The sequence below is a fragment of the Xiphophorus couchianus genome, chromosome 11 (assembly GCF_001444195.1).
Source record: "Xiphophorus couchianus chromosome 11, X_couchianus-1.0, whole genome shotgun sequence".
Classification (NCBI taxonomy): Eukaryota; Metazoa; Chordata; class Actinopteri; order Cyprinodontiformes; family Poeciliidae; genus Xiphophorus; species Xiphophorus couchianus.
The window spans coordinates 8011861-8028517 of record NC_040238.1 but is presented as its reverse complement, the minus strand read 5'-3'; the positions used below and the strand labels follow the sequence as shown (position 1 = coordinate 8028517).

Sequence of the window (16657 nt, the reverse complement as noted above, 5' to 3'; positions counted from 1 at the left end):
CCAAGGGAGCCCTGCTGAATATTCAGGTCACCATTCAGTGAGCTGAATTCAGCTAAAACACGTTTCCTCTTTATTGAATTTCTGAATACTAATGAGCACAGGGGAGATAAAGGCAGGTTAAAGCAGGCAAGTTGGAGATTTGCAGCTCTCACTTATCTGCAGTGTGTATAATGCTTCAGCAGCTCAGACATCTGTATGTGTATATGTGTGATGTTTTATACATGCACTGTGATTCTTCATAATTTTAATGCTCACACACAGCCCCTCTGGCAAAATATTGGATTCTTGGTGTAACAGCGACACAGTGTGGACATTTAAGGAACTGATAGAAGCAATAAACTTTCACAAATTACCTAGTGTAACCTCGAATAATCGTGATAGCTCAGTTCAACTCAATTCTGCGTTGTGTGAATAAGGGCCAGGAGACAGGATGAGATGAAATGATTTTTATCTGTATGGAACAGGATAACAACTGATCAGGAATCAGGTTCATCACAGCGGGTACAGCACCTCGCGCTCATCTCTCATGAACTGGCCAACGGCCGTATTTAATACATTAATATTAGACAGAAATACAAAGAAATAAAACAATATGTACCTGTATGGAACAGAATAACGACTGATCAGAAATCAGGTTCATCACAGCGGGTACAGCACCTTACGAGGAATAGCATTTCATGTTAGCATCAAGCTAACATAACATTTTACCAGTGTTAAACTCAGTGAACCTACCTCGCGCTCATCTCTCATGAACTGGCAACGAGATATCTGTGTGCAGTATATTTAACACTGCCAACCACCAGGAGGGGGTGCTGTTTCACCCATTACACATGAACGTAAACTTGGAAGTAGTGACAAGTGGAATTCTATACATTAACTATGTTACACTAGGTGACGTTTGAGCACTTTTATGGAAGCCCGTTTCCGCCACTCTGTAAAAAAAAAAAATTATCTCATTATAATGAGATACTATCTCATTATTTTGAGATAGTATCTCATTATAATGAGATACTATCTCATTATAATGAGATAACTTGAGTTGGCCCTATAGCTTGAGATATGCTCAACTTGATAGAAAGAAATGGATATTGAGCAATACTTCAGAAGTGGTTTTACTAATCTTGAAATCTTGCGAGTTTTGGAAGAAACCCATAATGTTAAATTAAGTCTCCGGACGCTGGAGAGAAGACTGCAAAAGAAGCGCCTTTGGCGTAGAAAAAATAAGACAGATGTTGCAGAAGTGGCCTCTTTTATTGAGCAACAACTAAATGGATCTGGGAGACAGCACGGCTACAGGTGGATGCACCAGAAATGTTGGATGGCTGGCATAGTCACAGACAGGGAAACAGTACGTCTTTTGATGCGCCTATTGGATCCCAACGGGGTTGACCTGTGTGCACAAAATCGCTTGAGACGACACTTATATGTCAGTCGGGGACCAAACTATGTCTGGGTATGACAAATTAAAGCCTTATGGGATATGTATTAATGGATGCATAGATGGCTTTTCGAGGAAAATGATCTGGCTAATAAGACTAATAGTGACCCTCACATTATTGCTGGCTATTTCATTGATGCTGTGATGGAGTATAATGGATTTCCACAAAAGATACGAATGGATCATGGCACAGAGAACACTTATGTGGCAGCGATGTAAAGATTTCTGCACAACACCGAGAATGAAAATGGTTTTGACTCTCTTATTCTCGGTCTGAGTACAAGAAATCAAAGGATAGAGCGATGGTGGTGCACTTTAAGAAGTGAATGTGCCCAATTTTGGATGGACCATTTCGACCAGCTTAAAGCCGATGGCTATTTTGTTGACAGCTTTCTGGACAAATCACTGATCCAGTTTTGCTTCCTACAAACAATACAGGTACTATAAATTTACTTCTTGCTTTCAGCACACAAATTTGAAATAAGTTACAAATAATACAAAAGCATGAATTTGTTTTCTAACAACTATTTTCTTATTTTTTTCCCCGTTTTTTTTTTTATCAAACAGGTGGAGCTGGATCAAGTTGTCCATACATGGAATGACCATCGTATACGATCTACAAATAATCCTCGGGCTCCTCCTGGTCGTCCCACATTAATGCATGGTGTTCCCAACCTGTATGGGGTTCCAAACTTTTTACAGTCTGCTAATCTAACAAAGCTGGAAATATGTATAGAAGAATGTCGTTTCAAGGACTTTCCCTGTGATGTTGATGTATTTCACTTATGCACTGAACTCATGACAGAGCACAGACTGGTAATGACAGATGATGTGTATGAAATTACTAATCTTTATGTAAGACTCCGTCAAATGATCAGTGACGGGCTGAGGGAATAGTTTCTCTAAGTCACCCAGGTCCACAAAACATCTAACAAGTCAGATATTATGTCTATATGTCCTGTGTAAACACTGATTGTAAAACTAAAATGCATGACTGAGTTACAATTTGTTTCCATGGTTTACCTAAAAAGACTAAAGATTTTAGTTTCCTTCAATGTTGTGGTCAAGGTCAATTTATTAATTTCTATGTGTTTAATCTTATTTATTAATGGAAAATACTAGCCTCCTGTTCAAAACAGTACTAAATAGTACCAACATTTGCAGGCTCTCTGTTTTCTTAGCCTTACTTGTTCAGGGAAACTGTTGATATATGGACAGGAGTATTACATGTAGAAGCAATGTTTTAATCATGTTATTAGTAACAGATAACCAATATGGTATTGTTTGCAGTTGGTATTAATTTGATAAGAGTACAAATGTTGTCCTTACTCTTGACATATACATGTTTTTCAGTATTATGGCCAATCAATTTATTTACAGTGCAACAGCAAATCATAAACAGACTCTAAACTTTATTCAAATGTATTTATTTTGTATTCTGTCAACAAAGAACAATCCATTACTTTGACATCCCCAAACATAAATCACAAATGCTTAAAAAAAATTTGCCTTGGTGTATAGTGCATTTAATAAGTTAAGATAAAGGAATTTACCAAGTTGTGTCCAGTAAAACAAAAAGACTCTTTTCATAACCTTCCACAAAAGAAATCCAATGTGCAAAAAAGAAAAAGAAATTAGAAAACGATTTTATTATGAATATGGATGCAATGTAACAAGTACAACTGTCAACATCGTTGTGTCTCATAAAAAGATACAATAACAATAAACAGTTCCTATTTTTGTTTATTTTGGCTGTGAACTTCTAAATACTTCCTACAGTAATTTTCACTTTTTCACCGATGATACTGAGTGTTTTGGCCCACTGTTCAATAACGTAAGCAGGCTCTTGGACAAGTGTTTTGTGTGGAAGCTCCTGGAGGATTTCGTTTACATTGCTGGCAGTGGGCATTCGTCTGCAACTGCGGTTATCAAGAATCTCTATCAATTCCTCTTTGTCAACACTGCTGAAGTCTGACTGCCATGACTGAAACACAAAGTGCTCAGATTCAGACATGCACTTAAGGAAATTCTCCACCACCTCACTTTTAACCTGTCCAAAGGCTGCTTGCTCTAGTATGACAGGTGCAATCTTCATAGGAAGATATTTCTCTCTTGTCCATCCAAAAGCAATTATTCGGCCTACACTCTCCCACTGCTGCTGTCCATAATCATGTCTCAGAAAAGGCACTTTATAAGTGTTTCCTGTAGTACACTGGTCATAGAAATCGTTCCAGAATTCAGAAAGACAGTCTCTAACGACTCCTCCGTCATCATAACCCATTTCAGGTGTTCCATCTGGCAGCACAAGCTGGATTTTGAAATCTCTATCTAAAGGTCCGTCATCACAGAAATGTGCTATGAGCTCAGGAAGTACCTGTCCTCTGTGAACTATCAGCATCTTCTTCACTGCCTTGGAGGATGATGTGGATTGAGGGGATATTGGCAAAGTATCATCCAAAATCTGTGGCTCACTGTCAGAAAACGCTCCTAGAAACACTATGTTACTGCTATCCAAATCCTCCTCCCTAAGCTCTGTAGAATGAAGTGAAAAGTTAATATTCTCATGATTTGTTATGTTTCCAACAAATAGGAAGTCAGAAGTTACTTCTGTGGATATTGTAGATTGGCTGGTCACTGCAACATTTACAGCAGATGAAGAGGAGGGCTGACTCAGAGAACTGTCTTGATCCTGAAAAAATGATGAAGACAAAACTTCATCTTGACTGACTGACTGGTTAGCCTTCTTTTTATGGGTGGTCAGGTAAAACCTGAGAATAGTCAGTTTTGTAACATGAAACATTTGTCCAACAGTGATTTTGTCATCAATTGCCACTTCCTGATAATCTTTTAGATCCATTTCAAAATCTGCTATGGACCCTTCTCTATTTCTTCCATTTGGAAAGAAGAGGCCAATAGCCATCTGGATTATCTCCCTTTTTTTTAGCATCCTTTGATACATCGACCTTCCTTGTTCCACCACCTCTTCTTGCTCTTACTTGTTTAAAAGCCTGTTGTTCTTCATCATAAAGCAGCCAGCCTATTTCTATTTTTCTCTTTGACTTCAGAGCATTCTTCTTTACAGTTGTTTCAGATTGCTCTTCTTTTTCCATACCACAGCCATCTTCATGAGCAGTTTTTCTTTTACCCAGCTTTGATTTCAGGCGCTCAAACAGTTTTGATTTGCGACTGCTTGGGGGGCCATTTTCCTTCCTTTTACAGTATCCTGATAGGGCTATGCGGTCTCCATATGATGGCAAATAATTCTTTAGCTCTTCATCTGTCATGAGCTGGATGACGTTGGTATCAATCTAAACAAGGACAATAAAAAATAATTTCTTTAAAACTACAAAAATGGAACTAGAATTGCATGCAAATTATTTGAATTAAATTAGATAACATTGCTAGACACATGCTTTTAAAAAAACTGTAGTTTTTGAAATACTGATTTAGTACCTTCTCTCTCAGCATGGTCTCGATAGTTTTCTCTGGAATATTCCTTTGCCTCAGGAAATCACTCAGGTCATCCATTCTGTGATCATACACTGGAAGAGAAGATACACAAGACCATCATCATATGTTTCCAATAAAATGTAAAGCAAGTCATACTACAAATTATAATTTTACCTAAAAAACTAATCATAATATAGTCATTCATAATGCCATCCCTCCATCCATCCATTTTCTAACACCCTTGTCCCTAATGGGGTCGGGAGGTGCTGGTGCCTATCTCTAGCTAACGTTCCGGGCAAGAGGCAGGGTCACCCTGGACAGGTTGCCAGTCTGTCGCAGGGCAACACAGAGACAGACAGGACAAACAACCATGCACACACACACTCACACCTAAGGAGAATTTAGAGAGACCAATTAACCTGACAGTCATGTTTTAGGACTGTGGGAGGAAGCCAGAGTACCCAGAGAGAATCCACCATGCACAGAGAGAACATGCAAACTCCATTCAGAAAGACCCCGGACTGGGACATTCATAATGTCTTTAAGCACTATGTTTTTTCACCAAATGATTTTACTAAGGCTAAACTCAAACTATTTAAACGTCACAAATAAATTCTTTCACAAAAAATATTTAGCATCTTTTAAACTTTTGTTTTATAATAACTATTACCACAGTTATTTCATGCCAAATTGATGACTTTATATTATGCTAGCGTACAGACAAATGTATGCATATACAGTAGTTTTACTTTTAAAATGGACACATCTTGAGAAACCTCTTTAAATTCACAGAAAAGATAAGAAAGTATTTATTGGTAGTAACAATACATTTTCTACTGCTAATCTTTAGCAGAAAATTAAGCCATCTGTGAAGCATAGAGGTCTTTCAATAGAGAACTGGAGAAACACGCTATGGCAGAGAACTCACATATACCTCTTGTGTGATCAGACAAGGCCAGTGAAACTGCAGGTGCTCCACACCATCAAGTCTTCTGTCTTTCTGAAACAACCTGCACTGTACAAAAGCAAGCACATTTGGTTTTGATGGTTACTTGAACTTACTGATTAAATCAATAAAAAAGATTTGCAGACATACAATATATATATATATATATATATATACTGTATATAGCCTATTTACATTTCTTTGCTTGGGGTGCAGTTAAATAAATTATTTAGAATTTCATATTAATAAAAGAGAGAGAGACACAGAGAGAACGTGACATAAAATACCATGACATATTTTAGTTTAACTTTAAAAAACATATATACATAGGCTTAGAGGTATTGTTTTGGTGTCGCAGTGGTTTGGGAGCGAGATGCAGCATCTACGAACTACTCACAAGTTATTACACCACGATTTTGTGGTAGACTGAACATGTGTCATTACAGCAAATAAACGTACCACGTAATCCTTCGATATTAACTACAGTTACCGGAAAGTCAGTTGTGGACTGACGAAGTAAAGAAACAGAAAACGTTAGCTTCAAAGATATGAATGCATCTTCTTAAGCTATCTTCAAGAATAGCTACCGTCGTCAGTATGCCAAATTGATGACTTTATACTATGCTAGCGTACAGACGTAACTTAAATTAACAAAACCACATTTCTTACCGTTGTAAACAGCTATGTTAAGCTGGGTGCTTGCAGGCGGCAGGCGCGACTGACGGCACAATCAAACCGCTACAGGTGGACTGAACCAATTCGAAATGGGGGTTCAACCTCCAAATGTCCTGAGCCTGTGTAGACTATCTCATTATAATGAGATAGTAACTCAAAATAATGAGATATTATCTCATTATAATGAGATATAATGAAACAGCTTTTCTCTTTTAAAAACAGACACAGAGTTCTGAGCAGCACAGGAACCAATCATAATGAGATATTTTTTTTTTTTTTACAGAGTGGCGGAAACGGGCTTCCATACATTTTAAATGCTCCTTCATGAATAAAATATCACAACCAATGCTTGATATAATATTCTTTAAACTATTCCATCATAGTTCTGACTGGAGACTTGTTCTCATCTGATCAAAACACATTTTTCTCATGTTGACTGTGTCCCTCTCATGACTTAAACTCTACTTTCTTTGTATCTTTTTCATAAAGGCATCATTTGTAGAATACACAACTTATTGACTAGTTGAACATTGTTTTACAACCTGAAGCAAGTCTGGAGGCCTTTACAGAAAATCTGTTAATATACTGAGAATTAACTGACTTGTAAAGGCAATTAGCTGCACTGTATCTTATTTAGGAAATCAAAGTGGGCTGGAAAGATATGCATGTCACTCTTTTGTTTCCTCTCCACTTCACAATCAAACACTTTGTCTCAGTCATTCACATAAAGTTCTAATAAAACAGATTTAAAGTTTGGAATTGTGACGTAACAAAGTTCATGCACTGAAAAAAGAAAACAGGTGAATCCAACTTAAAAACACTGAGTTAATTTGTTATGAGTAATTAAATTCAGTTTATCCAAGTAAATATATTAAGTTTCATTTGTCATGTAAAACAAACGTAAATAAATCAAGTTTGACAAACTTAATTTATTACATGTAGTAAACTCAATTTCTTTTAAGACAGTGCTCTAGTGATGGGTAAATGAGGCGTCATGTATCGTTTCGACCCATAGCAAAACTGTATTGATACTGCGTCAATACTGTGTCACTGAATACTGACACCTGCTGGACATTAAAAATCCCTACAGGCAACGCAGTTCACAGACTGATTTGATAACTTAGTCTACACAATAAGATTTAAGTCATTTTATTTTATTGTATATTATATATTGTATTACGTCATATCTTCAGTTAAAATCAAAATATATTTGATATTCTTCGACACAGTCAATAAATAATGTGAACATGTACCAAGTGATGAAAATGAAAGTGAACGTGTTTGGAATGAGGATGCTTGTGGACTGTTTTTTCCCCCACAAATTTTCATTTAAAAAAAATAAGTTTTTCTAATATTTTGAAATTTAGTCTGTTCCGTTTTTTTGACACAACTATATTGTTCACATAACTTACATTTTTTCTTTTATATTTTGTACGCTGATCTTTATGGATGTGTTTTGCTGGAAATGTCTTTTTTGTATTTATTTAAGGCGGGATTGTCTTTATTTTCCTTTTTTCTGCCTAAAGATTTTTATTTATGGAGGGTAATTTAAGAATAAAATTATGAAATGTATAATTTCAAAGGAGAAACTATAGAAGCCCGTTTCCGCCACTCTGTTAAAAAAATCTCATTATAATGAGATACTATCTCATTCTTTTGAGATAGTATCTCATTATAATGAGATTTTTTTTTTTAAAATAACAGAGTGGCGGAAACGGGCTTCCATAAGAAACATATGCAAAACTTAACCTGCAGAACATAATATGAAAGTAAACTAAGAGTCAATTTCAGCTGAATTTGGATTCAGATAGATCGAGTAGAAACTGAAAAGAACCGGATGAAACAACTACTAAGTGACAACCAATACCTTATTTTCTGACGTAAGATTAAAATTGTCCCAAACTACGAAACCTTTGGTTTGCCTTGAGGCTGCTCCATAGTTGACGCTGATCAAGAATTATTTTTGGCAAATGCATCCAAGTGCATCCCGTTGACAGATTCGCTTCCATATATACACAGTTTGGCGCACCAGTGTCATTTCGACACAGTTCGAGTTCGAATAAGAAGTAGTTAATGTTGTTACCTGATGTTAGAAGCAACAATAAAGAGCACGGCTTTTCAACCGGATAGCTTCTCCTGTCTTTCCTCATATCATGACATGGTGTCAGAATTAAGGACTTAAACGCCTACAGAGAGAGCACAATGGCAAAGTTTGGACCTCCGGAGCCGTTTGACTTTACGCAGCTTACGGAGTGGCTGACATGGCGGCAGAGATTCTCCCGCTTCAGAGTTGCGTCGAAACTCGACAGGGAGAGCAGCGAGGTGCAGGTAAATTCGCTCCTGTACTCCATGGGGAGGGATGCCGAACCTATATACGGCTCTTTCGTGTTTCCTGCTGCAACGGAGGATATGCCACATCCAGAGTATGAGTTCGCCCTAGTGATGAAGAAGTTTGACGAACACTTTGTTCCGAAAATAAACGTCATCCATGACCGCGCCTGTTTTCACAAACGGAGCCAGAGGGCCGGTGAGACAGTGGAAGCTTTCGTGCGGAGCTTATATGAGCTCGCACAGCACTGCGAGTTCGGCGTGGGGAAAGACGAGCAGATTCGGGACCGGATCGTTATTGGAATAATGGATAAAGAGGTTTCTCAAAGACTAGAAGCGGACCTGACTCTGGAGAGAGCCATCCAGCTAGCACGTCAGAGTGAACAAGTGAAACAGCAAAGTGCGGAGCGCGTGGAAACTACAGTGAATGAGGTGAGACAGAAACAGTTTAGCAGCACAAGGAGGAGCTTCGTGAAACCACGGCAGAAACAAGCACAGACGTACGGCGAGAATAGACAGAACTGTCAGAGATGCGATAGGATGCACGACAGAAAAGAAAACTGTCCTGCCCGAAATAAAAAATGCAGAAAGTGTAACAAAATGGGACATTTTGAGGCTGTGTGTAAAACTAAAATGCTAAAACAAGTCAGAGCTGAAACTGCTACATGTTCGGATGAGGATTCATTCTTTATTGGTGAACTGTTCCTTAGGGCAGCAGCAAAGTCAAATGTCATCGAGGAGTCAGACTCAGACATCGACTGGGACATAGAGCTGCTGGTGAATGGTAGCCCAGTGAATTTTAAAATCGACACTGGTGCTGATACCACAGTCATGATAGACGCAACTTTCAATAATCTGCAGAAAAAAACAAAACTGCATAAATCCAGATCAACAGTGTACAGTCCAGGTGGAAAAGTCAGATGCGTGGGCACGTTTCTCGCTACCACCACACACAACGGTCAGAAATACCAGTACTGGATTACGGTTATTAAAGGACAGTTTGTCAGTAACCTATTAGGCAGAGCAGTGGCAAAGCAAATGGGACTGGTCAAACGAGTCAATGCCATCAGTGGTGACTATTTGTTATCCAGTGACATGTTCGGGGAAATAGGAATGCTGAACTGTGCGGCAGTTCAAATTGAGCTGGCGGAAGAGGCAATTCCATACAGCGTCAGTACGCCACGCCGAGTCCCTTTTCCCCTCCTTCCAAAGGTGGAGAAAGAACTAAAGCGGATGCTAAATCTTGGGATCATTGAGGAGGTCACCGAACCAACAGATTGGTGTGCCCCAATGGTGCCTGTTCCAAAACGCAACAAGGACGAAGTTAGGGTGTGTGTAGATTTAAAACAATTGAACAAGGGCGTTAAGCGGGAACGCTACATTTTATCTACATTAGATGACATAACACCTAAACTGGCGGGAGCCAAGATTTTCTCCACTCTGGATGCCTCTAGTGGGTTTTGGCAAATTCCATTGGACCCCAGCTGCCAAAGACTGACCACATTCATTACCCCAATGGGCCGGTTTTGCTTCAAACGCTTACCATTCGGGATTACATCTGCTCCTGAGATTTTCCAGCGACTGATGAGTAATCTACTTAAAAACCTGGAAGGGACTGTTGTCGTGATGGACGATATTCTGGTTTATGGATCTACCAAAGAGCAACATGACCGCCGACTCGATGCAGTTTTGCGGACAATCAAGGCGTCCGGTCTTAAGTTGAACAGGGCCAAGTGTCACTTTGGGAAAACTGAACTGCAGTTCTTCGGACACATCATTAGTGCTGACGGTGTAAAGCCTGATGAGAGCAAAGTGGATGCTATTGCTAGAATGCCTTGTCCTTCAAATGTGGAGCAGCTGAGACAGGTGCTTGGGCTGGTGAACTATGTGCGGAAATTCCTGCCAGGTCTGTCTACAGTGCTGTATCCACTGACTAATCTGCTCAAGAAAGAGACTGCATGGGTTTGGGATGAACCCCAGGAGCGAGCATTCAACAAGGCCAAAGCAATGCTCATGGCTGCGCCAGCCCTTTGCTACTACGACGCCAACAAACTGACAGTGGTTAGCGCCGATGCCAGCAGTTATGGCCTTGGTGCTGCTCTGTTGCAAGCCCATGAGGGGGAGTTGCGTCCTGTTGCCTTTTGCTCGCGCACACTTACGGATACAGAGAAGAGGTATTCACAAATTGAAAAAGAGTGTCTGGCGTCAGTCTGGGCCTGTGAACGTTTTGCTCGCTACATACAAGGGATGGGCCACGTCCGGTTACAAACCGATCATAAGCCACTGGTACCACTGATCAACTCTTATGATCTTGACAAAACACCACTAAGATGCCAGAGACTACTTATGCGTCTTATGAGGTTCAATGTCACTGCTGAACATGTTCCTGGTAAACAGCTCGTAGTCGCTGACACACTCTCCAGACATCCGTTGGAAGACAGTTCTACTCCAGAAACTGAAACACAAGTAAAGGCATACGTCAACACTATGGTGGCTAGCAAACCAATCAGGTCACCAAAGCTGGAGGAACTCCACCAGACTACACAAACTGATACTGAACTTCAAAAAGTAATCATGTTTATCAGAAAAGGGTGGCCCCGCTATATGGCAGAGAGCTCACTACTGCACAGATACTATGCAGTCAGAAGTCACCTATCAGAGTTAGATGGGCTGGTCCTTTATCAAGACCGCAATGTAGTTCCAACAGCACTCCGAGCTGGGGTTTTAGACCAACTACATGAAGGCCACCAGGGCCTCACCAAGTGTCGTGAGCGTGCGAAGTTGACAGTGTGGTGGCCGAAGATTGGTGCACAGATTACAAGCAAGGTGAAGTTCTGCGATTTTTGCAGAGAGCACAAACCTACACAGAGACATGAACCACTGATGACAACTGCCCTGCCCAGTGGTCCATGGCAGAGAATTGGAGTCGACCTGTTTGTGCTTGAGGGTAAGACGTATCTTGTTGCTGTTGATTATTTTTCCAGGGACATTGAAATCGCTTCCCTCACCACCGCTTCCAGCACTCAAGTTATCAACAAGCTCAAACACATGTTTGTGAGATGGGGCATCCCGCTAGAACTTGTCAGCGACAATGGGACACAGTTTACGTCGACAGAGTTCCAAGAATTCAAGCAGAGGTATGGGTTCACTCACATAACCTCAAGCCCCCATTACCCGCAATCTAACGGAGCTGCAGAAAGGGCTGTTCAGACTGCTAAAGCACGTGCTTAAACAACCTGACCCCTGCTTAGCCCTTATGAGTTACCGCTCCACACCGGTAGCGGCAACAGGTTCCAGTCCAGCGCAACTTATGACTGGCCGACAGATCCGCACCACTGTTCCTGTCCTGGAAAAAACATTGATGCCAAGCGCAGTCAACCCAGACCTAGTTTACTTAAAGGATGCCAAGGCTAAAGATTCTTACAGATCCTTCTACAACCGTAGATATTCAGCTCGCCCTCTTCCCGACCTTCTCCCTGGCCAAAATGTGAGAGTGAAACTTGATGGGGAAAAAGGGTGGACAACGCCTGCCAAAGTCATCAGCAAGTCCAAAGAGCCAAGATCCTATCTTGTAGAAATGGCCAACGGGAGCGTGACCCGTCGCAACAGACGTCACCTTCAGGAGGTTCCTGCGACCGATATTCCTGTAGCACAGCATTTGGCTGAGTCTGCAGTGCCACAACAGAACTGCAGATCCCCAGCTACAGAGGTGGCCATTTCATCTGAACCGCCATCAAATCAGCTAGTAGTGAGCCCTCCTTCAGAATCTTCCTTCCCACCATCTACTCCTGTGAGGACAACTTCCAGGGGATGCAAAATAAAGCTGCCTCTGAGATTCAGAGACTAGAAGGTTTAAAAGGGCATAATAATCCCTATCAGGGCTGAGGGCAGTCTACCCCTGTGATGTCCTGTATTGTTTTGTATGGAATTTGTTAAGGCTGTTATTGAAAAAAAAAGTTCTGAAAACAAGAAGCCTTTGTTGAAAGAAATGTGACAGTTAAAGATTGAGTTAATTGGAGTAATTAATTGTGTTAGAGAATGTACTATTTACTATCCTTTAAGACATTGAAATAACTTGCAGATTTTGCGATCTTGCAATCTTTAACTTTAAAAGAAGGGAGATGTCGCGAGATTAGTTTCTGTTGTACATCTAGAGTAACGGTAGTTACACTTCCTGACCACTGGGGGAGCACTAGGAAAGGACACACAGAAACGTGTTGTTGCGCAACACCCCCCCCCTCCTTTCTGTCTCTACTCTCTCACTCTCGTACTTCCTCTTCTGAGAGGGGAGATGTGCTACCAGCTCTCCTTCTAATGGGTTAATTGAGTTTTCTAAATCTGCTGGGATTTACCCTGTCCAGAACTGAACTGAAAATCAAAATTTTCCTTTTCACCAGCTCCAGCAATCCTTCCAGTACTGCCGTTACTTCTCCGGCTTGAGCACTACCGGGAGCTTTTCCTTTCTGACGGCATCTCTCTTTGCCGTCTTGCTTCAGAATAAATCCCCAGTATGCCGACTGGTCGGACCCCTTTCTGGATCCATCGGTGTAGATTGTCCATTCTGGTTGTCCTGGCTTGTCAGATGTTTCTTGTGGTCGTTTCTTACTGGTGGGTTGTGCTGGCCCAATTTCAAGCTCCGGGTCCAGCAGGATGTCTTTAACCATGTCTGCGTCTGTGTGATGATGTCAGTTGCTGGTGTTTGTTCCTCTGTTGCCGGATGTCTTCTCGATGGCTGCAGTGGAGGACGCGGTGTGCTTCCTCATTCATCGTCAGCTGATGATACTTTTCTCTGTTTCTTGTGCATGCTTGCTGGCTGGTCTTTTCTTTTCTTGTCAGCATTACATCACAAACCACTCCAGCAAGACTGAGCCAACTTTCCTTTGTCAGGGGTTGATGTTTCAGTTCCTCAGTCTTGGACCAACTCCCCCCCTTGCTTCAGGTCTGAGTCACAGTAGCTGTGTAGAAGCTGATGCAGTTCTGTTGAGTTCTCCTCATTTTCCAAATGATCTGGACGGCCGGCTTCCTCCGGTTTCTTCCCCAGATTTTCCTCCTCGAAGTGATCATCCATCACCCCGTCTCTCTGTCGGTTCGAGTTGTCTATCCCCCAAAGCCTCTCTTTAGCCTTCGAGCAGGGATGGGTCTAGACTATGTTGGCTACTAGCTTCACTGTCTGGATCCGGTCATTTATCCTCAGTAGAAGCTTTCCCTCACCTGTATGCCATACAGTTACTGCAAGGGTTGTGACTGACGGCCTTATCAGTCACCATTAACTCTATTCCCTAAGAGTTAACAAACCAAGTGAGCTATTCAGATCCTCACATCTGTTTTTACTGACTTGGCACATAGGGCCATCCTACTCTGTTGGATCGAGCCCCACGTTAGGCGCCACTTGTTGTTGCGCAACACCCCCCCCTCCTTTCTGTCTCTACTCTCTCACTCTCGTACTTCCTCTTCTGAGAGGGGAGATGTGCTACCAGCTCTCCTTCTAACGGGTTAATTGAGTTTTCTAAATCTGCTGGGATTTACCCTGTCCAGAACTGAAGTAAACTCTGTTTAAGCTGGTTTCGAGAAACGATTCGCCTGGATTCTGACGGCCTACATCCAGGTGTCCCACCCTTCTTCCCCCTGTGAATTAGCCAGACTGAGCAGCCTACAGCCAACTAGTTTCACAGAGCACACCTGTTAACGGTCGCTCGTTCTCTATTTTACAACGTGCATTTGTTATTGAACCAGGTAGGTTTTAGTGACTCGGGCGAGTCCCAAGGATGTTGTTTTACATATGGGCTACCAGCAACCTAAAAACATTTTCCACCTCTTCCTCTCCAGAATCAAACATCACAGCTATTTTACAACCATTAAAGAACTTTAAGGTGACCCATTAACTGAATGTCCACAACATCTTTTAGATTTTCTTTATGCTAAATATTTTATTAGTAAGGCATTTTTGCAAGGGTCAGTACAGCTTAATTCAGTAGCAGAAATAATCAAATAAGTAAAATCAATCATCTAATCTATCTTTCCCTACTGCTGACACTGAGAACTAAAAAAGGGAACCTTTGAGAGAGACGGACGGAGTTTGACGTTTCGAACCCCAGACCTGGCCTGATGATGAAGAAGGTGTTGCAGCAGGAGGAAGATGTTGATCGGCGAAGGCAGGGATCTCTGTAGGTCTGATGAGCTTCTTCTCCGCATGGATGCTGAGGTCACACAGGACTTGGTGCTGGCAGGAAGGAAGGCACCAGTTCTTCTTCTTTGTCCTTGCCTTTGTCTTCATCTTTGTCTTTGGGGTCTGAACCCAGCCGATGAGAGAAGTGCGATTCGAAGCCACAGGTTGTGGGCCTGACGGGTTGGTCTCCATGAGCGGGACAGTCTTCGGCTCTGTTGCCCCGGCTCTTCTTCAGCTGCAGAGTTCTTTGTCCATCTCTTGGCTCGAAGCTGCCCGGAGGATCCAACGAACGGTTCCTCTTTTGCACCCACCTTTTATAGGGTTTATCCACCTTTTGGTGCGTTTTCATTGGCTAGCACTGTTGCTGTGCTTGTTTAATTGGCTGACTGCTTAGACAGATGATCTCATATCCATCACTGTCTTACAGACATTATGTCCTGATGTCTGTGCTAATGTCTTAGGGTTGCTCAACCTCCTATGTCCCTTGCCTGCACAACCTTTCACCTACTCTCTACCTCCAACATATCAGTGATGTTTAATTGCAGTTACACCTTTTTACACCATTTCAAGTTTAATGTCAAAATCACATTTATATCACATTTATTTTCTTTAGCTTCTCTGATTTAGCATTCATTTATAATTTTATAACCATAACTTATATCACATTTATTTTCTTCAGCTTCTCTGATCTATCATTCATTTATGATTTTATAACCATAACTTATTAGTTACTCTTATTATGATCTTAATGTGAGTTATTACAGATGTTTTTCTGAAAAGAAACCAAGAATAATACATGATTCTAATTATTTACTACTAAAGTTACAGTTACCTGTTTTTCTTGTAAGTGTTCCCACAAATATAAGTGTAAGTATTATTACAAGTAAACCAATATTAATATAAGTATTTTACTTTGAATCTTATCCAATTACTAATAATGTTTAGATTTCATTCTTTAAAACTTTACCTTTAAACTAAGGAATAGTCTCAGCTATTTTTATAAATCTGCAGGCTGGAAACTTCCTCTTTTTCCAGGAAACCTGCTTTTCCTGTTTAATGACTCTCTCTGACTGACTATGATTTCTTATGATTAGATAGAAAAAAGTAGAATTAAAGCAAAGTTTGCATGAGACAAAAACAACACACACAACCAGATTTATTTTATTGACACCTAAGTCTACTGTTGGGCCTTGATGTCACTTGAGTGATTCATTTTAAAGATAACTTTATTTATTATTACTGTTAAACTAAAATCTCCAGCATGGGGAAGTGGGATGAGCTCGGATTTTCTTGACACCCCCTCCACGAGGTCAGACCTTTCACATGCTGGGAGTCCATCACCCTCCTGCAGTTCGCCGTCCTCATCCCCTGGAAAGAGAAGATGTTCGTCTGTGATGTGAAGATGCAGATTTCTTCATCCTCAGTTGTCACAGAGGGCTCAGTGTAGTCATCAAAACTCCACTTCTCTTGACAAACGAGTTCGAATAACTTCTTATTCATGTTGTTACCTGATGTTAGAAGCAACAATAAAGAGCACGGCTTTTCAACCGGATAGCTTCTCCTGTCTTTCCTCATATCATGACAGTCTATGAGCTTGACACATGCGCCGACGCATCGGTGTTGCCCGACCCATCACTACAGTGCTCCATTCCCT

General features: G+C 41.0%; 1 protein-coding gene across 1 annotated transcript; it reads right to left on the bottom strand.

Moving 5' to 3' along the window:
• Positions 1–3138: 3138 nt before the first annotated feature.
• On the bottom strand, positions 3139–4939 carry LOC114152668 (uncharacterized). The gene is made up of 2 exons (XM_028030614.1): positions 4892–4939; positions 3139–4746 (listed from the first exon to the last, which is right to left on the bottom strand). Exon 2 carries the CDS (start codon positions 4395–4397, stop codon positions 3201–3203), a length of 1197 nt encoding a protein of 398 aa, XP_027886415.1. The 5' UTR covers positions 4398–4746; positions 4892–4939; the 3' UTR covers positions 3139–3200.
• Positions 4940–16657: the final 11718 nt, after the last annotated feature.

What these genes read in the sequence shown, in the direction of transcription:
- LOC114152668 (XM_028030614.1), bottom strand. Translation starts at nt 4,397, where the DNA reads ATGTATCAAAGGATGCTAAAAAAAAGGGAGATAATCCAGATGGCTATT.